This window comes from Psittacula echo (genome assembly GCF_963264785.1).
Source record: "Psittacula echo genome assembly, chromosome: 2".
NCBI lineage: Eukaryota > Metazoa > Chordata > Aves > Psittaciformes > Psittacidae > Psittacula > Psittacula echo.
This window is the reverse complement of record NC_137737.1, coordinates 153137235-153164012: the sequence shown is the minus strand read 5'-3', so window position 1 is coordinate 153164012 and position 26778 is coordinate 153137235. Positions and strand designations below refer to the sequence as shown.

The following is a 26778-nucleotide window of genomic DNA, read 5'->3' as shown; positions in this document are numbered from 1 at the left end:
CAGGTCAACCTACCACATTGCTGCAAGTGCACCTCTGTCTCCCAACATACCTGGAAGAGGCATTTGCCAAATAACCTGCCACGGTGAATGCCTTTTAATTCCTCATTTGCTCTGGAAACTCACTTCTGCAAAGCTTTTCAAAACTAATTCACAACAGATCTAACGATTAGAAACTTCACTGCAGCTAGTTTTTATCACCCACACTCTGTAAACCCAAAACCTTCCTCTCCTCACATCATGACCTCTGATTTTTCCAACCTGTCTTGAAACTGAAAACCCTGCTTGAGCCATATTCGGCTCTTTGACACATGCACTGCCTTCAGATTAATGCAGTTTCTCTGATGGCTGCAAGGCTGCAGACTGCTTTTGAAGTAGGTTTCTGTCTGCCCAGAAGCACGCTACAGACAATACAAACAGCAATAACAGTAACACTACCCAAAAAGTAAGATCAAAAAATACCTAATGAAAACGGTCAAGCTAATGAAATGCCCTGATTATTCTACTTTCCCAAAAGAGCCATCTCTACAATAATATTCTATTTGTTAAAGACAGGCAATTCTCCAGGCTCTGATACATACATTTCCCAGCCAGAAATATCTGTCAGACCATCTGGTTTGACCTCCGGGATAGCCAAGGCTCTTCCATTTCCTGACTGCTGAGCTCAAGTGCTTCCTATCACTTAAACACGGCTTGTGTTTGACTAAAGCCTGTTCTTGAATCAAGCATTTAAGCTGGGCTCAGAGACACTGAGAAATGGATTCCGCAGTCTTCTCCTCTGCACTTTGAGCCTGAAGATAACCACTCCACTGACAGAAAACTGCACCTTATTTCTGTTTGAGGATATCTTCAGTTTCAGTTAATGCCAGATTAAAGAGTCTGCTCATATCCTGTTTTTTCTCCTTGCAAATAAGCACAGAGTGTCCTCTAACTCTTCTTTCCAATTAGTTTAACAGATTAGTCTCTAAAAGACTGGACTTAGAGTATTTTCAGAAGTTGCTTTCAGTTTGGAACCTTTTGGGGTTTTCTTACAGAGTTGTTTTTCAGTATCCTTCATTGCTCTTCTTTAGGCATCTAATTCTACATAGTGGCAACTGCTTAACACCACACCAAAGCTGCAGGGCTCTATGTGAAAACATTAATGTCAGTTTTCCAGGCTTTCAGACCCAGTCTGTTTTCAAGCACATGGAGGAGTAGAAAACCTTGGGACCAACTCGAGAAGTCTCTGTCACAGCTAAGGAGCTATGTGGCAGACACGTGGCAAACACTAGCACATGGACTGTAACAGGGAATTGGCAGGTAAGTCCAGTAATGGAAAGGGTGACAGTTTTTCCTCCATAACCATCTAATAGAACTGTGATTTCCAGACTAAAATGGGGGGAAGGCGAGGGTTATCTCTCTTCTATCAAAAATGAAATTTTGAAGAAGGAAGATTTCTTTTTTTCACACAGAAGTCTTAGCAAATCCCTCTTTGCTATAATCAGAGGTAGTCCTACAAATGCAGTGTTTGCCTCTCAGGCAACTCACAGAAGGCCTGTGTCAGGTTAGTGACTTGAACAACAGGATATGAATACTTTAAAGATGACATATAAAGCCTTACTTAACTTTCTTCCATTTAGATGTAAACATTAGCTTATCGATTATCTTATCATCTAAAACAAGTTATTAGCTGAATGAACTGAAAGGGTAAACCAGCTCTCATCATTACACAAGAATAAATAGCCATCAGAAACAGGCAGAAATGACATGGAAATGGAGAATTTTATTTACCTCCCTCCACTGCGAACTCATCTGTTCCTTTACAAGCATGGTACAAACTGTGGCTGAGATTTATTGTGTTTCCAGTGGAGCATATTCTATCAAGCAAGTACAATCTCTTCTTTAGCGTGACCAGTCTTTCCTGCTCAGTCTGACACCTGCCCCATTCACGAGTTCATCTTAGGATGTAAGCTTACTTCTTCCAGAAGCACAAAGACCATCAGAGCCAGCCAAAGGCAGACATTGGTGGGAAGGATCAGGAAAAGGCAAAACTCTCCCCCTGCCTGTTTCCATGTGTGGTGAAGACACCCCCAGCCTGTGATCTTTTAAGAATTCCAGAGACATTGTAAATCCATTCAATGAATGCCATTAAGGAACATGCATATCACAGCCCTTTGATTGGAAGAAAGCAATAAGATCCTAACCAATCAAAATATAACTATAACTGGTGGAGATAATCATGGGATATTATGGCAAAACCAGCTCCCATGAGGATTTCCTATAATGCTGTTACAGCTGTGTGGTGTGGACTGATTTCATTATCAAGATCACTAAATGCTCTCCAGACCCTTCAGAATGAGGACTGTTAGCACAGCCCACCAAAAAGAAAGGATATTGTCCTGAAATTACCATAGTTCCAAGTTTTGGCACAGCTTTGGGAATTTGAACAGTGTCTCTTGCTTCCAATAACACTTACACAATGGCTCCCACACTTGTCAGCTTTAGTTTTCATCATGGAACACACTGGCATTACAACGAGCATCTACTCAGAGCTATTTTGGTGTGAAGTAGGAACTCTATTTGGGTTTGCTGCATTTTGTTTGGGTTTTAGGTTTGGTTTGGTTTTGTAATTTTAATATACAAAATAAGGTATACGAGCTTTTCAGATCACATCCTAATTATTAAAGGGCAAACCTTAATAAATCCCTTTGACTTCTGTATTCATATCTGCAGTATTATATTCCTGCATGATTTCAGATACTGAGATGAGAGCTTCTGAGGCTCCTACTTCTGCACTTTGTACAACTGATACAAAAATGTGCTTTATAGACAGAAGACAGGCTTTCACTCCATATTCTTTCATCGCTGATGCTGATACTAAGCTTCAATTATTTGCAGACAGAAGTATTTTGGGGTACAGAGTAAAGAATTAAGCAAACCTTACATTCCCATTCAGGCTCAGTAAGAGTGGAAAACAAAACAAAGTTTTATGCCTCTTCCTGTCTGTATGAAGAAAACTAGCAAAGCTACATAAAATGAAACAGTTGGGGACTGAAGAGTACCAGATAAATTTTGAAGAAGCAAGAAAGAGAGGAAAAGAAGCCTTTTTTCTGCAGATAATGTAAAACAGATTATTTTGCTCATTTTTTTTATATCTGCTAAAACCAGCCATGCAACATGTTGAAAACCTCCCTGTTTTTCTCAGCCCACCGATAAAAAGTGTCTCGAGTAGTGACTTGCAACAGGAACCTCATCTGTTGCAAACACTTTGAGCCTTCCTTATTTCTCAGAGAGGAAGTATGTGGCCTGTTTGGCAAATGCTGCTCTACATGACAGCGTGAACTTCACAACACACTCATTCGACCGGCTGCTCCTCGACTTGATCAGCTAAACCTTGCTGGCAGCATGAGAGCAGTATTATGACTACGGCTTTCATGAGAGATACTGCAACCTGGAATAGCATGCCTAGCATTTAAAGGTAATCATTGCTCTGATACATTTTAGATTGTCTGCATATGGGACCAAATGTTTCAATTTTATTTATATAAAAGGGAGTTCTATTTCATTGACAATGACAATATTCAGACCATGGATTTCAAGTACCACCAAAGGTAGAAATCAAGCCTGCCTTGATCCTTTTCATAAGGAGTGGTACTAAAGATAGAAGGGACAAGGAGTATTTCTGCTGAAAGCTTACAGTAAGCGATGCATAGGACCTGGTGCTGAAGCAAACTGCATTGCACTATAACCCAAAATATGAGCCCACAGATTAGTGGGCTTTTTATTCAGTGTTAGAAGTTTGCATAATGTGGTATTTCTGTGTTGTTTCATAGTTGCATGTTTCTGTGAATTACCTTGATTACAGCATTATCTTGTTCTTTTAAGTGCAAAGGTATAAGTGCCTCAGAGCCGAAAGGATGCTCATTTTGATTAATGGCAAATTAAAGGAAATTCAGTAATGAATATACAGCTTCTGAAATCTAAGATGCCTTTTTGTCCTCCCAAATGAGAAATAAAAGGATGCTGGTGCTTTTATTTTCAAGACATTACCTGTGAATCTTATTGAGAATTAAATTCTAAGATCCCGATGGTATAGATGTAAATATCAGGCTACAAAAAATAGGGTGTAGCATCTCAGGAATGATGAATGTCCTAATTTTACTAGTCTGCAATATTCCATGAAGAGGGGCTTTACTCAGGTGTTTATCTTGCCTTCTTGTTTCTCTTATTATTTTCATTTCATTTATTATTTCTCAACCATTTCAAATATAACTTTGACAAAGTTCTCACAAAGCAATGCACTCTCCTATGTGCTGCGCTATTTAACTGCTCCAGAAGCATGTTTGCTCAGAGAACAGATTCTGCGAGAGGAAATTCTTGCTACATGTGCTGCACACAGGAACGGAAGGTGTAAATTGTACAAGTTCTTGGGACACATGATATAGGTCAGTGAGACTCTGGTTGTGACAGGTAAAGAGTTCATATCTGCCAAGAGCTCTGCCACTGACAAATAGGACACAAAGCAGGACGGGGGCTATAGTGCATCTACACCTTCCTTTTGGCAGCAAAAATAAAGCAGTAACGATCACTAAACCTCACTAGCTGTGTGTTTGCAACAGCTATGGCTGCAGCAACCAGCCTTCCTTAAGCAGCACTGTACAAATGGAAAGGGAAGAGAAGAAAGGACCAAAGTACAGAAGACTGCAAAATGTGATCTTAATGGTTAAAATCACATTTCCACACAAGCCCGAGGAGGTGGCCTGTGAGTAGGGAGAGCTGCAGGTAGAGTTTGGTTTGCAGCCCAGCAGCACAGTGATTCCTCTGAGCTGAATAGCAGCTACACTCCTCCATGCTGGGCTTTGGGTTGATAGACATGGTGAGCTCAGAGTCTATCACTCCTCCTTAATTCCTCCCAAATCTGCCTTGGTGAATGATTTTCTTTGGATCTGGCATAATTACCTGCTTCAATAACACACAGATGCCATCTCTACTCATGTCCCAAACAGCCACCAACTTTAAGTGAGATGCAGTGCCTGGAACAGATTCCCCATTTCAAAAGAATATCATCTATAACACTGACATTATTCCACTATTGATTTAAATGATAAAAAAAATCAGCTCGGCCACAAGATGCAGGGCAGTTTCCTGTAAGTCCATTTTTGCAGAGTATCTCAACATTTCAGAAAACCACCATAGTTTATCATCTAGTGATACAATGGATTTGTATTGCACTGCCGATACTCAACGCAAGCACCAGCTACTTAAGGCATTAAGTTCCATCACGCACGTAAAGTCATGTGCACTGTTGTTTTAGAAATAGAATCACAGAATCATAGAATAGGATAGTTAGGATACTAATTCATACTCTAAAACCAGTGATACACCACTGACAATGAGCAAGGAGAAACAATGTTTTGCCCCCACCCTTCCCCATTTCAAACAAAACTTCCAATTTCTTCCATTTTCATCTCATTTTCAAATGTCAGAGTTTAGCCATACATCAGGGTATTCACTCCACCACCTTTGACTGGCCTAGAGACGCATTTTCTCAGCTCAAATGCACAATGACAAGTGGCCTTAGTGGTAAAACAGTCTGATATCTGTCATTTTCTTTTTGATCACTTTGGATAAGTGAATTAACAGCGGTGATCACAGCCTTCCATTTGCTTACTTTTATTGAACGCTTCTGCTATGACTAGAGAACATCTTGAACTCTCTGTTCCTTTCAAGACTTTATGTGGCCACCAATGGTAATTAGTGGCAGTAAAACAGCATGGAAAATGTAATGAGACACAGCAAACTGTCACGCTAGTGACATCAAAGACCAAAACTTCATTGCTCTTCACTGTTCCTGTAACTACTTTGTAACACTTGTATTTTCCGTAAGCCAGATTCTTCTACATCTAAAGTAGCAGCACTGAGCTGCATGCTCTGTCCTGTTGACTTCAGAGCTCCCTTGAGAAGAACAATGGTTGGTATAGCAGAAGTGAGCTAAGCCACTTCTGGATGTGCTCTGCACAAAGTAGACACATGCCCATTGCCCAGTACTTCACCCATCTGCAATAAACAGCAAGCGTTTTAGTTACAAACTACATACAAGCAAACTTTCAAAACCACTGTAGGTGTTTTGAAAGCAATGTTTGGAGTTTTGACCCCTAGATACCATCTAGGAAAATGAAGGTGCCTTGCTCAAATATGCCGTGCTTTCAGGAAGCTTGTGATGTAAAATTTACAAGTCTTTCCATCATGTACAAATGCTATGCATTACTTTCCAAAGTGACTCAGGCACACCTGAAAACTGTGCCCACGGTATCTTAAGAGTAGGAAAAAAAGCCCTTGAAGGCACTGTCATAAGTCTGGTTGCCAGTAAGATGACTGGCTCTCAAATACCAAGACCCAGAATAAAGGGGTACATAGAGGTAGGATTTTTATTCTTATTTTTTCAGACTTTTGTGACACAAAATTCAAGCACTATTCTCATCTAAATAACAATTGCATGTGTTAAATTTACAGATGCGCATAAGATATTTATGCTGCCACGCTTGGCACCTATCTGGAACTGCACTATATTTTTGGTAACTGCAGCTTGCTTACTATACATTGAGCCAGATTTGAACTGCCCTTTTCAAGTACTGCAGAAATGCAGCTACTACAGCACAGAGCTCAGCAGAGATTATCTCTTAAGGTGTTTATTCCACTTCTCTGGCTGACTTTTTCAGCCCTATTGAGCTCTCTATTGCCATACCCAAGAAATTCTGCTGGCTAAGTTGAACATGAGCCAGGAACATCTATTGTATCTGCAGCCAAAATACTGGCTGCACTATTCCTATGCTTATTCTTTATGGGATACAACAGAGAAAAATGTTGAAGAAATTCAAATCAGGTCTTGCAAAAAATATATTCGTAGTTAGCTCAAGAAATTATAATCTTGGAAGTACACAGTGCCTGCCAAAATGAATTCTGATTTCAGTTTCAGAATCTTAGGTGCATTTAAGCAGAGAATGATTTTGTTTTCAACTGAGAGCCCCTTTTATTCAAATATGAGTACCCAAATATGAGTTTATTTAAATTTAAGGCTGCTTTTTTTATTCAGTTTCTAGACTACTTATATCAAGCCATGAAACAGTTTTTTGTTCTTGTGAAAGCATATTTCAAACACTTGTCAGAAAGACCCTGGCACAGCTGCATCCTACAGATGTGCCACAAGCTAGTTCCCGAGTGCAGTGAAAGGGTAACATGCCATTTGGCTGATGAAATAGAGATTTCTAGCAAAGAGCCTTTGGGAACAAGAACTAGGAAGCTTGAAAATCAGATGAGGTAGAGTCAAACTGTGCATTACCATCTGTTTTAGCACTAATCTACTTGCATTGGCTAGGAGATGAATTCTCTTTCTTTCAAAAGGCATTTTATTCTGTAGGGTGTCTTCCTATACCCACTGTCAGACATCAAAAGTTTATGGGATTAAGCCATACCCTAAATTCTGCCAATCTTTTAGAATAAGACAATCTTATTGATCGAGTCTTACTGATTTCAGTAGTAGTGCTTCTCAGGTTAGACACCTTCCCAGCTAGCACCATCAGGCTCCAGCCTGTCATAAGTAACAAGCAGCATTCCAAAGGCAGTAATCATCTTTGAAATAATTAAGCTAGAAAAGACTGAAAGATGCAGAATACCCACACGATGCTGCTGGAGCTCCTGTTATCATTTTCATAGGTCAACTGACATATGTTTAAAATAATTACCTATCAGATAGTGGTGTTAAGTGATATTGCTTTAATATACAAACAGATACAGCTTATTCTCCTGTGCTTCTGAAAATACCCCCTAACATAAGACACATTCCACATCCAATGGGTTTTTCCTCTGACCTCTGAAGGGAAGAATTAGGATGGGTACAGTAAAGCCATGAGAAGGAACTCTTCCTTTCACAATATATAGTTCCAAGATTCTCTGATCCTGTTTGTTGTACATCCACCAAGACTTTCAAAGACAAGAATTTTCACCACTGGCTTTATGCCTTATTCTTTGTAGCTTCAGAGCTCCAAATGCTGAAAAGAATATTTTGTGTATGAAACTGTGCAGGCATGGCTTTGCTGTGACTTCCTATTGTGCTGAGGTACTGGTAATGGAAACTTTTACTACATTGCGTTCTTCTGAGCAACTTCCCTAGCTGTGGTTTTCTGCTATTCCCCTGATAAAAGCACCAGGGTGGTGAGAGTTTAGCAAGTATGTAAAACTCTCACATGAATTTGACACAAAAGCAAAACTGCACAAAACTGGAGACACACAAACTAGGTCATTTCTCATCTGTCGGCAGAGCAGGTGTTATGCTGATGCTTCATTTCAGTGTCTCCTTTGATTTAGTTCTGAAAGAGCTTTGACGGAATTAGAGAGCGCAATGGGAAATACCATGAAAACACCAAGAGCCTCCGAAGAGACAAATGTGCCGAGCCAAATGGGTAAGCATGCATTTCATTTCTTTCAAGAGACAAAGATGTTCAAAATACATGGTACATTCCTCCACGTCTTTCTTCATCCGCCTGACGTAGCTAAAGCATGCAAGTGCAAGACTGCTGTGAGAGAAAGAGGGCATCCATGAAACAGTGGTTATTTTTAGGTATGTTCAAGCTCTTTTTCCAAGAAGTAGTTTAATTAAAACCCCCAAATGTTAAAACCGGTATTTGCTGGTGCTCCTTGAAAGACATTCCTTCCAACCCAGAAAGCACTGAAGCGCTATTTCAGAAACCAGAAATAATGTATTTTGACATACTTGCATGGGATATTTTATACAAACTTGCTCTTGAAATTTAGGGTTGCTTCATTTAAGGTTAAAAACCTTCATGTTAAGCTTGCACTAAACCTGAAGTCCACTTTCAGACAGCTGCATTAAAAGCAGCGTACAGCCAACTTGTCGCTAGGTTTATCAATACAGGTTATACCAAAACACACATTTCCCAGGCTGAGCTGCCAAAGGAGGATGCAACACATCCACCCTCTGCATCCACATGTGAAAAAATCAGGTTGCAAAGCCCGCTCCGGAGCCTAGTAGTGGTCATGCATCTGCAGCAGAGGTCAGTGACCTGCTGCTTCCAAACTGCCAGTGAATAGGTGGGGAGTCAGTGCAGCCCCAGCTCTCACACCATGATACAAGAGACAGCGGGTACAAGAGCTGCAGTACATCCCCCCCACAAAGGTGAGGAAGATAAAACAGTTTTGATTGTTTGGAGTTTTGGGGGTTTTATTAGAGGGAGAAGGCATTAATCAAAGGTTTGGGGTTTTCCGTGACAGATGGTCTGGTTGGGCTGCTCATTATTGTAAGGATAGGGAATCAGCTTGGTTACATTAGTCCTGGAAGGGAGCCCAGCCCTGCTTTTGGCATAGCCAAGGACTAGCTGATATGAGCAATGAAGCGCAGACCAAACACTACAGAGGCCCATGACACGAATAGACAGTTTGTTGGGGTTTTTTTCGTGAAGAAGAGTGTCTTATGCTGACATTCCCAACAACTACTGTCACAAATACCATGGCCATCAAAATAGAGGCACGCACGCACTCAGAGCAGAGCCTTGGCGACAAACAGCGCAGTGAGGGGTCACTGCCACAGCTCTGATCAAGTCTGAATTGTTCCTGCCAGAAGTTAGGATTTAACAAGGTTAAAGCCAACTGCATTGCTTCTAGTGCTGTAAATAGAACATTCCCCTGAAACATAAGTCAGCAAACGTTGACAGCACAGGAATTGTATGGGGGAACTACCCATTTAGGAATTCAGGGCTCGATCTACTTGCACTCTTCTACACGTCTAGCACATCTGGAAAGGTGCTACGTTAGATCCTGCCAGACCTTTGGCTGTCATGTGGAGAGGGAACAAGTCTCACATAGCCGCAGTGGCATCTAACAAGGCTGTAGGGATGTCTCAGAGGTTCACACAGCTGAAATTGCACCAGATACCTATGTTTAAGCAGCTTTTTGGTCATAAAAATGATCAGAGCAATGGAACACCTTTCCTTTGAAGAAATAGTGAGAGAAGGCTCTGGGGAGACCCTATGGCTGTCTTTTGATACTTAAAGGGGGCTTATGTGAAGGATTGGGAGAGACTTTAGCAGGGCCTGTAGCAATAAGACGAAGGGTAATGATTTTAAACAAAAAGAGGGTAGATTTAAACTATATATAATAAAGAATTTTTTTACAATGCGGGTGGTGGAACACTGGAACAGATTGCCTTGTAGAAGCCCCATCCCTGGAAACAATCATGGTCAGCTTGGACCAAGCTCTGAGCAACTTGATCTAGTTGAAGATGTCCCTGTTCATTGCAGGGAGTTGGACTAGACACCTTTAAAGGTCCGTTCCAACCCAAACTATTCTATGATTATATGATTTAACAGCCTACTCAGCTCTTAGTCTGGATCAGACCAGCATCTTTCATAACGGCTTAGATGTTGCTAATTGAAATTGGGAATACAAACATCAGTACTGTCATCCAATCCAATAAAAACAGACTTTAGAAAAGGAACTTAGTACTAAAAGTTTATATTGGGGTTAATCCAATGAGTTTGTATCTATTTGTCTTCCTGAGCAGATCAAATTCCAAATTACATCTCCAAACATTGAGGATTTCCCCCAGGCCATGAAGAACCACCATTAAGTGAGGTGGAGGACCCAATCTACAGACTTAGAATAGTCCTAACAGTTATTAGAAAAAGCAGTGTGAATGTGTTCTTTAGACACCTATAAACACCTTGTGCTGCCCAAGATTTGCACTGAAAGCAAAACATGCTTCTTCACCTCTAGTGCATCAGTCTTGCTCTTGAGAAAGGAAACAGTGCATAAGCTGCACATCCCAAGGAGGCATTTAGACTCCAAATATGACTGCACAGGGCATCCCTGTACTCATAACAGAGCAGCTACAGCAGCAAGAGGTTATCAGCGGTTGTGAGCCCACCCTGTGCTCTTTCCTCCCTTTAGACTGTGAATCAAGGGTTAATCCTCACTGAGCTGCACCTGCATAACTCTCAGTTCCCAAGCTGGCTGGTTCAGATCTAATTTGGGTACAGCAGTGTGATTCTGCAACCACACCTTATGGCTGCTATAGAGACAGCCTCCCAGACACACACCAGTGCCCTCCTTTACCCTCTCTGGTACACACTCTGCCTATGCTCTCCCTTCTCTCTTACAGCGCTTCATAGTCCATTCACAGTGAATAATTTGAAGCATGCAGTGTTCAGTCTCACACTTTGCAAGACATCCAGGGATGCAGACATACAGAGCTAGCATGTATTTCATATTCATTTGCTACTCCTAAAAAAAAACCCCATCCAGATTTAACACCCAGATTCAGTGGAAATGAGCGTGCTTCGATCTTTCCACTCTGAATTGTTCCACTTGAGATGCAACCTACGCTCACCCTGCAGAGGAAAGGCTCTGTTAGGAAAACTCAGGTGAGCTTTCTATCTTTTATTACAACTTAAAAGTGTGGGGAGCTCATCAGATCAAATTAAATCACTGTGAAATTTGGGAGTGGTGAAACAATGTCATTTGTTTAGTCCCTGTTTCAAGGCTTTTGTGTTTGAAAGAAGCTAGTATGGGTTCTGTGAAATGTTGTAGAGTGGTGGGGTATTTTACATGACCAAAAACACCCAGTGAGGTTTGATTTAAATACCAATTAAAGTGAGAAGGTTAGAATGTCTTGGGTAGTACAAACCCCCTTTACTTTCACTCTAATATAACTACATGCAGTTTAAGGGGTAATGTTTGTATGGATGCAGCAGCCAACACTATGATTAATTCCTTCCTTTTCAGAACTACAAATTCATGTGCACAATTGAAACAAAAACTAATATAAAGACGAAAGTGTAAGTAAAGTAACACGGATCTTTCCAGAGTAGAGAAAAAATCATGTACCCTTCAGTGCACAACAACATGCAAAACACTGGTACGCAAGGAAGGAGAGCAGAAAAGCACTTGTTCTCCACCCTTTCAGAAGGGAAAAAAAGCACTTATAAATAAAGAGCATAAGTTCAAAAACACCACTGCTAAAGGCATTGTCATTAAGCTAAAAAAAAAAGGCTTTCTGTTTCCAACTGCTGTCTAACAATCTGCTACAAGAAATTAGGCAATGGCACTTTATCCCTATTCTGCAGTTCTTACAGCATACCTTCTGGCATATTTTTCTTATAGTCCTGGGTGAAGATCTTGCTTTGTTGAAAAAGATTCAGCACCAATACCTAGGTCTTGTTAGCCTCAGCTACCAAGCAGTTTCATAGACAGAGAAGGTGTCACTTTTAGTGCAGAACAGGGAAGCAATCAAAGGTATGCTTAGCGCAGAACTTCTTCAGTATAGCTGAACTAATTGAATAATAAGTTACAGTAGACTAATCATAGCAATTGGTTGATTAATACAAAGGTACTGGGCTAGTCCTGTTTAATTCAGTGACACTAATCAACTGAGAAAACCACAGCAATACTGATACTAAACACACTCTCAAACTGATAAATGTCTATTCTAGAGTCATCTATGCATCCATAAGGATGCTCACTTATTGTGTCGTGGGGCTACTTTAATGGGTAAAGGCCAGCAAGACTTACAGTCATTTTGATTATTCAGGTAAAATGACCCACTACTTTGCATAACACAGGTCCCTATAACATAACAACAAACAGCTACTCAAAGTCAACTGAGAAAACACTCGTTTTAACCTAACATTTTCTGTAACATTTACATTGATATCATCACTGCTGTAAGGATAACAAGCATAAAATCTTTTCTCTTGAAACTATTTCTTTCCTGCAGACTTGCATGTTTCCTTCAGTCTTTCATTATTATCACTGTGAGTTATTCGTAAGGCCCTGTGAGACAGAGGCTCAAAACAGAATCAGTCTTAGCATTCAGTCAGGATGCTGCTTCTAAGTTTCCCTAAAGAATTGTCTTCCTTAAAGACAAGTTGATGAGGAATTTGTATTAAACAAGAAAATATAAGATGCAGCAGTGTGTCTATCTCTCAGGGCAATTTCATTCTTTCCTTCCCTGAATTCATTCCCATTTTTGCATATGTTGAGCTGCACAGAGTGTGCAAGTGCCTAAATCAATCTATATCTGCATACATTCTCCTAGGTGGTATTACTAAGGAACAAGGTGCTGATCCTGCTGAAGGCAGAGGGAAAGCTTTGTCTCCCCATGTGCTGGTAAAGCATACTGCAATGTGCAGAAGGAAGAGACTCGCTTCCAAGAGAAATGCAGGCAGTGTATTGCACAATCCCTCTTGCCAGGACTTCTGCATTTACTGGGCACCACAGGCTCCTGCTGGATGAGGAGCTCTTGATGGTTTTGTAGTTCCCATCTTGTGCAAAGTGCCTCCTCCACCCTTCAGAAATCCAGGAGACCACCAAGTGTCCTACACAATGCTGCAAGGCCCAGAGTCATAGAATCATAGAATCATAGAATAGTTAGGGTTGGAAAGGACCTTAAGATCATCCAGTTCCAACCCCGCTGCCATAGGCCGGGACACCCCACACTAAACCATGCCACCCAAGGCCTCATCCAACCTGGCCTTGAACACCGCCAAGGATGGAGCATTCAAAACCTCTCTGGGCAACCCATTCCAGTGCCTCACCACCCTCACAGTAAAGTAAAAGGTCATCTTATCTCTTTACTGGCCTCAGTTCTGAAAGTTGTGGTTGTACAATGATTTGATTATAAACACCCATGTTGCTGCTCTTCTTTAATTGAAGATAAGGGCATCATGTGCTACCCTTAGTTATTACCTCCCCCTCAATGAGGAAGATCAAAGCATGCTGGCTGTTCATCAAGCTAATTTTTAAGTGATGGGAAATGGGCAATAATGGCCACGCTGTCATTGTCCTTGATCTAAACTAATTTCAGACATTTGAAAACTATCAGTGGTGTTAAACGATGTAACAATTCAATATGCATCTTCCTTTCCTCAACTGTACTGCATTAGCTTGGCTCAAAATTGTAGCTGAAGGCATTTAGAGACAGTGGCATTAATAAAACTGGGTTACTTCCTAATACTATAAATACTAATTTTGCTAGTTTCAAACTGAATATGTCCTTTAAATATGGTAATTACTAGAAAAACAGAGGTCTAAATTTAGTTGCTTACAATTAACCAAATGACTTGCTTCATTTCTAGTATCTTCACATTCTTATAACGTTACAGGCTCATCTTTAGCTCTTTATGTTTACCAAGTGACATTTCAGAGTGAGATTTTTTCCCCCATTTGACCTACCATGTAAAATGTAACATATATAAAGAAAAATCCATTTCTGCTTCAGAGCTTTGTCTTGGTTTACGTGACATTTTCTTTCTTCTTTAACAGGTCAGGAGAGTGATTTCCTTGCTGTCCTCTATGACTATCCTTCATCAGACATCAGCCAACCTATATTTCATGTAGGGGAAAAACTACGTGTGCTATCAGAGTAAGTTAACCCCTTTCTTTGGCTTTAAATCAGGTTTTGTTACAATTGATGCAAAGCTCTGTTATGTGCATGTTGTCCAAACTGGATGCACTTCAGCAAAATGAACTGAGTTCCGAATTTGCAAGGAAGGTCACTTAGTCATGGTGCAAATTTCCCTATAGTTTAAGGAGTTGGGGTTTCAGATTGTTCTTTGATCCTTGCATTCCTCTGACACGGTTTCTGAAGGTGGATTCAGGCTCTGTTCTAAAGTAGGACTCAAAAAAGAGTACTGCTTTGAAAAATAATTTTGAGAAAGTATCACCCCATGTTAGCGGAAAACAGAGTGAGAGCAAAATCAGTTTGAATCATATGGAAAAAGAGCTTTCTATCCAAATTTCTCTATGTCAATTGTATCTCACTTTCTCTCTCATCCTTCTTCTCTAACAGCTTTTTATGATGAGGTCTTAGAATTTCACCCTAAGGCAACTCTAACAAATATAAATTAAAAATAGTGGATTTTTTTCTTTCTCAAATATTTTAATTGATTCTACCTTTTCTTAGTGTGAAAAAAAAAAAATAGGTCAAAGATTTCCCAGGTAGTTCCACTCAATAATTAAGAAGCCCCAAAAGGAAGTAGGGTTAAGAGCACTAGTTCAGATTGACCTTAAGCATTGTGCAGACAATGCCACACAGGAGTAAGTACGCTTCTTGAAAAATGGAAGCCAGCAGCCCTGATATTCTTTTATGCACAACTTATACTGGCACACAGTGACCTCCTTGAAGTTACTCAGCCCCACAGTCGTTGTTTGCACTGATTAAACAGAAATGAAAGGCTTCATTTTTGCAGCTGGTGGAGCAGATGGATTCAAGGGGAGATCAGACACATCCTAGCGGAAAAGTCATCCAAGGATTTCTAAATTCATAAAGAAAATTCTCTACCCGAGGAAATCAAATAGTCAGAGAACTGAGTACTCAAAGAATCACAGACAATTGATGAATCCTTGGACTCAGCTCCAGGTCACTATTACCCACAGTGGCCTTTGTCAGCAATAAGATACAGGGCTATGCAGACCTTTGGTCTGACCCAGAATGGCTGCAGTTATGTTCTGCTGACAAAGTGCTTTCCCTGCCTCCCTGAACCTAGAGGTCACAAGGCTCGTACAGTACCACTAGATGAATTTTCTGCTGATGGAGAGGTTCCCTAAACCAGGGGAATTCTTCTCTGGTAACTTCAAGCTGTTTCAACCTTGCTGCAGTTTGCGTAACACACACAACATGGCACAATTGCTTTAGCTTGGAAATTCCAGGTTAAAGCCTCACTTCCAGCTTTCATCACCTATAAGCCCTCACAACACCACATAACTACATATGCATGTATCAATGGGAATTATATCTGTGGCATATCATATGCATACATGTGCTGCATAGTGTGATCTACTGGATGAAAAGCTTCGAACAGAACCAGGCTTCTGTAGCAGCAGTTTTTATCATGTTTGTCTGTTGTGCAGTGATCAAGAGCTTCTCCTAATAGTAAATAAGAGTCAAAGCAAGCCTGGATGGGAACTTTCCTCTTCCTATTTTGAATTGGCTTGTTCACAGAAGACAAGACGCTCCAATGGTCTATGCAAAGCACAGTGACCTGAAGGACCTGTTCTTCTCTGCTGGGTTATGCGCTGATGGTAATAGGAACTGTTTGCCTGCACTCCTGCTGCACATAGGCTGCAGGCATAATCTTCTCAAGTAATTCAAAGAAGCAAAGGCAGTGGAAGTGAAGAGTGGCATGGCAGACATGACCACAGCATGGGTGATGAAGAGTCTCCACAGAGGAGACAGCATAAGCAGGCAGCACGTGCTGCTTTTGTAATGGCAGCTTTACAGCCTTCTACCAAAGCAATTACATGTAACGGCAACCAGCCCCACCAGTCCTGGCAGAAGCATGATATATGGATCCCCCGTAGAAAACACAACTCCTCACAGATATTGTGACTGCTCTGGCTCAGCACGGTTAGACAAGCACCACTGGCAAAGTGTCTCACTCTCCACATTTGCCCTGCTCATGGCAGGGGGGTTGGAACTAGATGATCTCAAGATCCTTTCCAACCCTATTCTATGATTCTATGAACAACTGCATTTAAGTGGCAGTAGTCAAACCAAATGCCCTCCAATGATCTCCCCAATCTACATAAGTTAGGTGGCTCCTGCCCCATGACAGATGTGATGCTTTAAGACTTTTAATCATCATAGGGGTTTTTCAGGATTAGCAGTATTAGTTTGAAGGGAGGGAGATGCTGGGATTATCAGGGGTTTTGTTACTGCAGTTCTTGGTTCTGTTTGAGAGAGTTGTAGGGAAAAACACCCAAAATAACCTAAACATCTTATACATCATTTCAGGTCAGCTGGAAACCCACAAGCAAAACATGTGGGGATCTGAAATTTCCAGCTCTGAGCACTAGACACTTCCCTTTTTCCCCTTAGCATATACACTCTGGACCATGGTCCCAGCAGCTATAACTCAGAAAGTAAAACATAAGTGTTTTCACCTCAGTTGTTTTGACATATGCTCAGACTCTGGTCTGAAGTCCAGGCATTATTTGGGAGCATTTATATGAACCTCCACAAAACCAGCATTCAAACACAAGCAGTATTACTCGGATTCAAACTCTTACAGTAAAAGATGTAGAGAGCTCATCAACCATCAGCATCCTTGCACTAATTGCTAAATCTCCACAGCATCCCTGTGAAAATACATGTTACTGTGCCCTCCCTGAGGGATTCAAAAGGCAAAATCACCATTCAGTATCACAGCAAGAACCTAAGATATATCATTGAAAAAACGTACATTTAGTTACCTAGTTTCAGCTATGTGATCTTATTTATTGTAGTTTGGTCAGCAACTCACTGAACAGAAGGAAAAGAGCAAACTATGACCCTGTTAGACTGAAAACCTGTTCCCAGGCAGACAGGGTGCTGAGTATCTCTAACCTGATGTTCCAGGAGTGACTACAGGGCTATCCAGACATAGCATACCCAGTCATAAGCTGGATATCCTGGATACCAATACAAGTCTAGCTGTGGGAAGGCAAAGCACAGCATGGTTTAACCACTGAATATTTACCCTTCCTCTTTTAACTACAGAAAAAATATTTTATTACTGATGTAATTTCAATGGAACAAATGGAGCTTGTTTCTGTGTCCAAATTTAATCCTGATGTAGTTTTAGAAATGGAACTATCTTAAATGAGACAAACTTGGGTCCCTTTCTGAATACGTAGATTCAGCAACGAAAACAGAAGGTTACAGGCCAATCTGTATGTCTGAACTAATGCCTAAAATGAGGACAAAGTCTGAAAGTACATCTGAAAATATCCCTTCTCTTGCTTTCACACAGTGAAGGAGGCTGGTGGAGAGTCCATTCCCTCACAACAGGCCGAGAAAACTATATTCCAGGAAAATATGTAGCAAAGGTTTACCACGGGTAAGTAAATGCATTTCCTATGGCTTTTCAACACTACGCTTCTATATATACAGTGCTGATCAGTTATTCAGTGTCTTAATCAGAACAATGCCAATAGTGACTAGGCAGACAGAAATTTTATTTATTGACAGTCTAAAATAGTTCCTTTAAAATCTCAGAACATCAAATCAACACCTAAATTTAGATTCTATGAAAAGGAAAATCCTAGTTTTAAATGCTGGAAAGGGTAAAAAGAACCCCTCAAATGTAATATATTTTAAATACTTCTGTTGCAGGGACTGATCTCTAATTTAAAGACATTACTTAAAAGACCCTATTTAGAAAGAATTTTTAATATTTGCAAAAAGTAAAATTTAAGCTAGAGTTGCTCATGAAAAAAACGGACCAAAAAGAACAAATAGTAAGACTAATAAGCCATTCAGGAATGTAAACTCTCACACTGGAAAAGTTAAGGGTGGTTCAGAGGTTTCTTGTTGCCCTAGACATCAGTCAGAAAAAAAAACATTAAACACACTTAAAACCTTTCTGGCAGATGAACTGCAAACTTCACTGTGATTTATGAAAGCACTCTAATTTTAATATACTTTTACATCCTCCTGAAATAGAGATGCTTTCACAAAGACAAGGCACAGACACAATGATGGAAGCTACTTTCTGAAGCTTCCCCAAGACCATTTGGCTGATAGCACACTGAATCAAACACACAAGAACAACTTTAAAATAAAGTGCCAGTAACTCCTGCTCCAGCCGAGCAAGATCATTTACACCGTTAGATACTACCTGTGTCTACAGCAGTGCACCAAGCTATGGTGAAAATCTAGGGCTAATTTCACTTTCCCTTATCCACAAAGCCAATTTACTTAACTGGCTGTTTTTCCCCTTAGCATAAGCAGAATATCTGTATTGTGTATGGGTTTATTCACCATAGAATCAAACATATTTTTGGGTTAACAAAAAATGGTTTAAATGAAAAAGAGGAACTTAAGTAATGCAATATAGCACATGGATGTGTCCCCAGTAATTCAGATCAGGGCAGCTTGAAAGGTTTTGTTTTCCCTAAATCCAAACCTTATTCACTCTTCTCTAGTCTCACAGAAGTTAATGGAACCTCAAAAAGAGCAAGGTTTTCTCCATAAACTGGGAAAATATGCCTGGACACAGTTGAGAGAATAACTATAGAAAGCTACAGTGTTGTTTTTGCAGTCACTTTTCCTGGCTAATACTGCACGTTCACAGCCACATGCTGCTCTCTGTTTCACTGCTGTCCAGACTTCAGAATTTGTTTTTTCCTGCTTCACAGCTGGTTATTTGAAGGGTTGGGAAGAGAAAAAGCAGAAGAACTTCTATTGCTACCCAACACCAAGGTCGGCTCCTTCATGATCAGAGAGAGTGAAACCAGGAAAGGTGAGAAAATATCATTTTTAGCCTTTGATCTCAGACATTAACAGTTTTACAGCTCTTTAATTCACTCATTGTCCTGCTTCATATGGATCAGTCCAAAACCAGAAAACGTACGCACTGGAAAGGCAAAGGTACTCAGTGCAGCCTACCAGTCTTCACCAGTCAGTGCTGGCAACAGGGTTAGCAATGGCCATGGAAAGTTCCACAGGCATTAGCACAAAAAAGACGCAGTTGTTCAAACACTATTATTTACTTTGGTCTCATGCAAAGCTTATTATGCAGTGGGACCTTTCAAATGGAGGAAAAGTTGCAGATTTAACTTAGTCCATGAAAGATTGCCTGAAGAAGCTATAAAACACACACTGAGCAGTGGGGTGGTTGATAAGTGAAATTCTTATATAAACAGGTTGTTCTTCTATTTACTTTTAAAAAATGACATGACTTCAATTTCACTTTCTTTCATAGCAATTCTGTTGCTACATGGGAACTCTATTGAATACACTTTACACTTCAATGCTCTTCAATGGGAATACATCTCTTGAGCAACGTGTCGTGTTCCCTTTTCTTGAAGCACCAGAACACATGCTAATATCATGATACTACAGTCAGAAGGGAATAATAAACCATCTACCCTGATCTCTTCCACACCACAGGCCAATTACTGTCATAATAGCTATCCTAAATTGAAAGAAATTACGGATCAACCTTCAATCCTTACCAACCACATGCTGAACAATAGTTTTAAAACAAATAGTTTTAGACAAAGAAACAGGCAAATTCAAGTCCAGATTCAATCCAAATCTCAGGCCCTGATGTCGGGCACTTTGTTCTCTTTGTTATACTTAAGTATAAATATGAAGTATACTATATAAGTAGAAATTAGGATGGCCACTCAGTTTTTTCCAGATCTTTCTGGAACCTTTTGGATCATTGCACCACATCTAATATCTGGTGTTGGTCACTGGTTTCCATCCAGAATTAGGGCTCTACTTTGGTGTAATGAGCTATTCTCTTTCTCCAGGGTTATATTCCTTGTCAGTGAGGCACAGACAAGTAAAACATTACAGGATCTTCCGCCTTCCAAATAACTGGTATTACATCTCTCCACGGCAAACCTTCCAGTGCCTTGAAGACCTTGTGAATCACTACTCAGGTAAGAAGATCTGTAGGATAGACATATTTTCCACTGGTAACTGTAAAACTATCTATCAAAGATATAGAATAAGTTTTGCCTTTGTCCAAGACTTGCAACTATTGCCACAGAACAAGTAATAGAAAAACTTCTGGTTTATATGTTTTACTTTATTTTTTATCCTAAATAAAATATGCTACCCTGAAATCAACCCAAGAAGTCAGCTAAATAAAGACAGATAGGCATTACCCATACTGGAATATGATATTGGATGGCCATGTCGATAACACTGTTTGGTCTGAACACTAGCGTCTAGAACTTTGCTAGACAACTTCCAAATACAATTTGGAGGTTAGCACAGGGCAGGGATACCCAGTCCTCTGAGAGCACAGCTAAAGTTAAAGTTTGGGTGCACGAAAAGGTTATACTGTGCAGATGCAAGTCATGGTTCTGGGTCCCAAGGCCACGTTTACCAGCATTGAAGTGTCTTCCATTTACTTATTTACCCTATAGACAAACAGATAGCATTAGGACATGCAAGACCAGGTTCTGCAATCACATTTCTCTTAGAAGCCTTATCAACACAACCTTATCTGCAACAGAAAATTCTCAGAAATGTTGTTAGTTTCTTCCCTATTACTTTAGAAAAGCATGGCTGCATTTTATCAGCAGAAGATGTCTCAAGGGGCTCAAGCTGTTAGCTCAAATCTAGATTGAGCTGTCACTTTTACTAACATCAGTCCAGTGGATGACACCCATTTCAATGATATTTTTCCAGATTCATGACAATTTAACATGTGTCAGAGAAATAATTTGACAAATGACACAATTAAGTGGCTGCAGGTACCATGCATTAAAATAAGAACATTTTAAAATGAGGAAGGAAGATTGCAATAAGTTAATTGCATAAAAGTTACAAAAGAACAATAGGTTCTGTGTTTTAATTAGTAATGGGTACAGAAGTGCAAAGCTACCATATCTGCATATTTCACAGGTAAATGAAAAAGTTTCTTACCAAAGAGTATTCTGCTAAACTGGGGAGAAAAACCATATTCATATTCAAAACATGCAAAAGAAACTTTGAACTCCAATGATATAAACAGAATTTCTACAGGATATTGGTTTGGGTATTTTTTACATTCTAGTTAGCTGACATCTTTCTCCATTTAGAAGCGGTCAAACAGTCAAAAGCTAAAATTTGGGGTGAGGAGAACTTATAACAATTTTTACTTGAGTTATATGTGTAAGAGGAGACACAGTGAGATTTAGCTCTCCACCTTCTCTCACCATGACAGGATAACAGATTTTCACCCCAAAATAAGGCTCAGAGATGTAAAACACTAGCATTCAGCCATGATGCTCTCTACTTGAGCAGAAGAATATTTGCAATGTTCCTAGTGGAGCAAGAAGACAGAGAGAAGGAACTTAGATGAAAGTTACATGTGAACCCTGATTCATTCCATAGCTATGTTCCACAGCATAATAGTGCACATACAATCCAACCTAAGTGATTGCATCCTGCACCTATTTTACACTCTATTTGCATGGCTGAGACAATGGGAGGCAAAAGCAGAACTCACTGAGGACTCAGAAAACCTGGGTTTAAGTCCCTGCTCTGGCACAGGCTTCCTTCCAGACTTCAGGCAAGTCACTTTATCTTTCTGTGTCTCGGTTTCTCACTTGTACTGTGAGACATATGCCCCATGATAAATTAAAAGGCAAAGGTATGAGGAATATGTCACAGTGACCTTGCTGACAACACACAATTTATTGAGTCCTACTGTTGTGCCAAAAAATGCTTATTTGAGCATGCATCAGGGAAAGAAAACAGTGAAGATACCAGTGAACAAAGACTAACTGTGTATTCATCTCCCTCTTCAGAAGTTGCTGATGGTCTCTGCTGTGTCCTTACAACGCCTTGTCTTACCCAGTGCACTAACAACAACAGTGTAATGAACCAAGTTCCTCCTGTGGTGATGCGGAATAAAAACTTCAACTGGAGAAATATTCACAGGTACCACATTACAACACAGGCTGCCAGAAACAACAAGGGTTCTTTTCCAGCCTTGTATATACTTGTACTTACAACACAGTAGAGCAGACATTTCCTTCTCCTGAGATCAGTTTTAAAGAGCAGACAATCTTCAAAGCTGCTGGCAGCACGTTAACCCATGAAAACTGGATGTCCAGCTCTCTAACTGATAATCTTGGTCTAACTTTGGAAGCATAGTTAACTATCATTTTTCCTAACCAGCTAAGAGTGTGGCCACATAAGCAGTCCCTTTGGGACTCATGAGTCCTCCCCACCAAGGGTGTAGGAGTAAGATCCAGGCCAGAAAGCCTAGTCAGACCCACCACCAATGGCACAGTAACATGTAATGTCTTAGAGGTGAGCTCCAACAGTCAGAAATGGCTCCCCCTTGTTCACATGGTGACCATCCAAGAAGCAGCACACATTCAAGGAACACATCCCAGTATAAATCTTTCCTGCTGTATGTCTCTCAATACAGAGCCCACCTCAAGGTTCCCGAGACTTCTAGTATCTTGACTGCAACTAGAGAAAGTAGGTCAGGTTTCAGAAGCTGGTGAAACAACCACCTTCAGAAACAAAAGCACCTCTTCTTTCTGAAGTGTAAATTTCCCTCTACCACTCTTCCTTCACAAAGCATATTCATTTGCTTACAAACGCAAGAAAATTTAGTGCAGTATTGAAGCCGTTTTTCCTACAGGTTAAGAAGAAAGAAAGCAGGTAGATGTTATTTCCTTTTCAGATGCTGAAAAATACTTAGATACTAAGATACCTCTGGTGTACTGACTGCTTCAGAAACCACTGGCAGAAATATCTCCTGATTTATGAGACTGGAATTTTTTTATACCTCAAAATTAACATAATTTGGTTTAACAACTGTAAATATTATACTAACAGGCTCAGTTCAAGTAGCTGAAATGGTAACAAAATTTTCTTCTTTTAAAGGCTGGAGGTGACTGAAGATACTGACAGCACCCTGGCAGCAATGGATGACTCTTGTCTTAGCTATGGATTGAGGGAAAGTATCGCTTCGTACCTGTCCTTAACAGGGGATGACAACACTTCTTTTGCATGTGCCAGAAAGAAGAAAGCCCAATCCCTCATATACACGGGGTGCAAACGCAAGAGTACCCTTCACTTACCACCTACATACTATGAGGACTAAATATAAGACAACCAGGAGTTAAAAAAAGACAAAACTGAGGAGCTAGAAGAGAAACCCAGAGCATTCTTCGGTTCTGCAGTCCTTCAAAGGCTGAGAGGTAGAAGCACACCTGCCAATGACTAAATACTGGCAATGCTTCTGCATTTTCTCTTCTGAATGTTAACCAGAGACCTTCTTAAGGATGCTGTCGCAGCCACAGCATATGCTGGGAACATCCCCAGTGCACCAGATATTAGAACCTGATCACAAGCAGGATAGACTGAGACAGACTCAAAGTCAAAAGCCAAGTGAGGCAGATGACTCTTCAACATGTCCAGCATTGTACAAAGGTGATTGCTTACAGAAGGACTAACTATAGCTCAAGAACTTAAATTAAGTCTTACTCGGGTATTCTCCACAATGCTGAAAACTATCTTTACAGAACTACCTACAATGAAAACAGGAACCTTTTTCTTCTCCATAAGGAGAATGGCTTGTGGTGTCACAAAATGGTCATAAAGTTAAGAACAGGGTTAACTCACTGGGAAAAGCAGTTCCTGTTTAACCCTGAGCTAAGAGTACAAGCAAAAGCCTAACTCATCTGCTCATATTCTCACAGATATACAGCAAAGAGCAGAGAGATTTTTAATTTAAAAGTAAAATGTGGTAATATCGTGCCCAACTGCAAAGGTAGGCTTGTGAAGGTGTCACCTTTTATGTGTAGAGGACCAGATTTTAACCTCATGTCCTGAAGGCACCCCCATATTTATGTACAATATTTATATTAATAGCAGCTTTTTTAATAACTAAACTAAGACAGCAAATCAGTGACAGTGGATTTTAAAGAGTTTTCTGAATTTCTTATCTAAAGAGAGTTCCGTCAAATAGTAACGACACATTTCATCAAACTCCTTCAAGATTCGTAACCGGGTTATCCGAAATTTCACAAATTAGAGAATTTTTATATATATATGTACCCTTGAAGGAGCAGCTAGCATGGTCCTTTGAACCTGACTTGCAATTGTTTTCTAAATCAAGTAGTCACATCTGGGGGTGTAAAATGCTGCAATCCATGTTATCAAGCCAAGATCTTTCCAATCTAATATTCTGTCGTAGCTTTTTGCACAGAGTTGAGTAATGAAGGTTTCGAGATAGAGAATTTGGTTTATACATATACATATATATATCCTCTGTAAATACTTCTCAGTACAAATCTGTGTGCCCTTTAGATCTTTTAACAGATCATTTGCACTAGCAAGAGAGATTCAGAGATCGAAATAGTTCACAGCCTGTTTAAACGTATTTCAGAATTCTGTGGATGAATGTAATTTGGCTGGTAAACATTGAAAATCACAAAGCAAGATGAACTCAGGAACTCTAGGTGTTTGTATGATCCCATTACTGTTACTGATCATTACTATGTTATGGTGACTGCATTTTACCCAGTGAAATGTATATGGGGAGCATTACAGATTTTTAAGTCAAGTCATGACTTGTATTTATTCATTAAAATAATACCTAGTAGTGACTTTGTGTTGTCTTTAGACAATGGAAAACCTCATGTGCAATTAATACAAACACCCAGTCTTGCAATGACACTGACAGAAGGCATCTTTGATGGAAAGCAACGGAAGAATCCAAGAGCCCATGTAACTGGGCAGCACTTGGAACATGCTCTGTAGGAAGGAGATAAGATATGTTCTAGTGACAACAGGTCCACAAAGTCACAGGCCAGTTCAGGTTGGAAGGGACCTTTGGAGGTCACCCGCTGCAACCCCCCTGCTCAAGCAGGGCCACCAAGAGCCAGTTGCCCAGGACCACATCCAGACAGCTTTGTATATCTCTAGGGATGGAGACTCCACAGCTTCCCTAGGCAACTTATGCCACTGCTTGGTCACCCTCGCAGTAACAATGAAAGGTGACAAAAACTTATGAATTGTGCCATAAGGGATGGCTGGATTTCACAGATGGTCGGGGGAAATTCTGTGAAGTCTGGCCATTTCTCACAAGTAACTGAAAAACTATACTTGGGACCTTTTAGGAAAGACGATCTTGCAAGGGCCAATAGCACTGAGGTGATTCCATAAAAATCTGAGATTACCTAAGAAACAATATCAGAAATACCAAATTTGGGTAGAGATGTAAAAAACCTGAGGCCAACAAAGAGAAATTAGAGAGGTGGTTGGTTTGTTTGAGAAGGAATGAGGGTGGTATAGGGGGAAAAAAAAAGAGAAATGGGAAAAGGGGGAAGAAAGGGGATCTAAAGGGTAGCTAATCATAGAATATTTAGGGTTCATGTCAGCTGACTGGAGCAGTTTTCAGTAGGGCAATAAATCTCCTCTTTCCACAACTGGCTGACCTGCTTGAATGGCCAGGAGGGACCTGGTGTCTTCCCTTGCACTGGGTGGAGAAAGCTGGGAACTCTCCTCCTGATACCCACCAGGGAATGCCTGGAGGGGACACCTAATAGGTCTGCCCTCCACAGCCTCCTGCAAGAGATGGAGGCAACCCATACCATTGATCCATGCTTCTACATCAAAATTGCCCTGGTAAATTAAGTGATTAATCAAAAGATGAAGTCAAACACCAGGTTAATGCCCTTCATTGATTTAAAACAAAACCATAATCACTGAAACTACTTTTTCTAATCATACTACTGAAAGATGAAGTAGCTTACAAAAGGTCCCCATGACAGCTTTGCGGTGATTTTGTACCATCTTTTTTCAGATTTGTTCCAAACAAAATCTCTCATAGGAAGACACAGGAAACTCAAAACCACTTTGCTATTTCAGATGCGCATCCTGTAGAGAAAGTTTCATGCATTACACCGTTCTGCATGCTCAGAAACAGTGTTATTTTGTTATGCGTGACAAAGACCGAGTAAAGAGCACAAAACTAACTTTTGCAGAAAAGCTGTATTGCTTCATGGGATTTTCCCCTCTGGAAAGCTATATCTGGTACATATTCTCACTTTTATGATTCTTAGTCCGTGTGCACCTCTTTTTTCACAGTAAAATTAAAAGTACGCAATGATTTTGGCATCTTGGAACAAAACCAAGATGCATCCCTGGACAGGAGGTCTAGGTGAGAAATCTGAGTAAACCAACAGTTGCATTCCGCATAATACCATTACCAAAAAAAGAATTTAAAAATCAAGCCACTGCTATTACTGCTTGCTTTTGATTTTATCAGTGTATTTCACAAGAAA

General features: G+C 40.3%; 2 protein-coding genes across 2 annotated transcripts in view; one reads left to right on the top strand and one right to left on the bottom strand.

The window, feature by feature from the left end:
- Positions 1-26778, bottom strand: part of TG (thyroglobulin) — a gene marked incomplete at both ends in the record, with an annotated part of 151375 nt that overhangs the window by 35181 nt on the left and 89416 nt on the right. The gene's annotated exons all lie outside the window — the stretch shown is intronic.
- Positions 3340-25137, top strand: SLA (Src like adaptor). The gene is made up of 8 exons (XM_080611421.1): positions 3340-3454; positions 8341-8435; positions 14311-14410; positions 17778-17864; positions 19165-19268; positions 20287-20418; positions 22279-22411; positions 23372-25137. The coding sequence occupies exons 2-8, from the start codon at positions 8375-8377 to the stop codon at positions 23589-23591; spliced, it is 837 nt and encodes a 278-aa protein (XP_080467547.1). The 5' UTR covers positions 3340-3454; positions 8341-8374; the 3' UTR covers positions 23592-25137.

What these genes read in the sequence shown, in the direction of transcription:
- SLA (XM_080611421.1), top strand. Translation starts at nt 8,375, where the DNA reads ATGGGAAATACCATGAAAACACCAAGAGCCTCCGAAGAGACAAATGTG. An exon ending in AAATGTGCCGAGCCAAATGG is followed by an intron (nt 8,436 to 14,310) that starts GTAAGCATGCAT and finishes CTTCTTTAACAG; the next exon opens with GTCAGGAGAGTGATTTCCTT. An exon ending in AACTGGAGAAATATTCACAG is followed by an intron (nt 22,412 to 23,371) that starts GTACCACATTAC and finishes CTTCTTTTAAAG; the next exon opens with GCTGGAGGTGACTGAAGATA.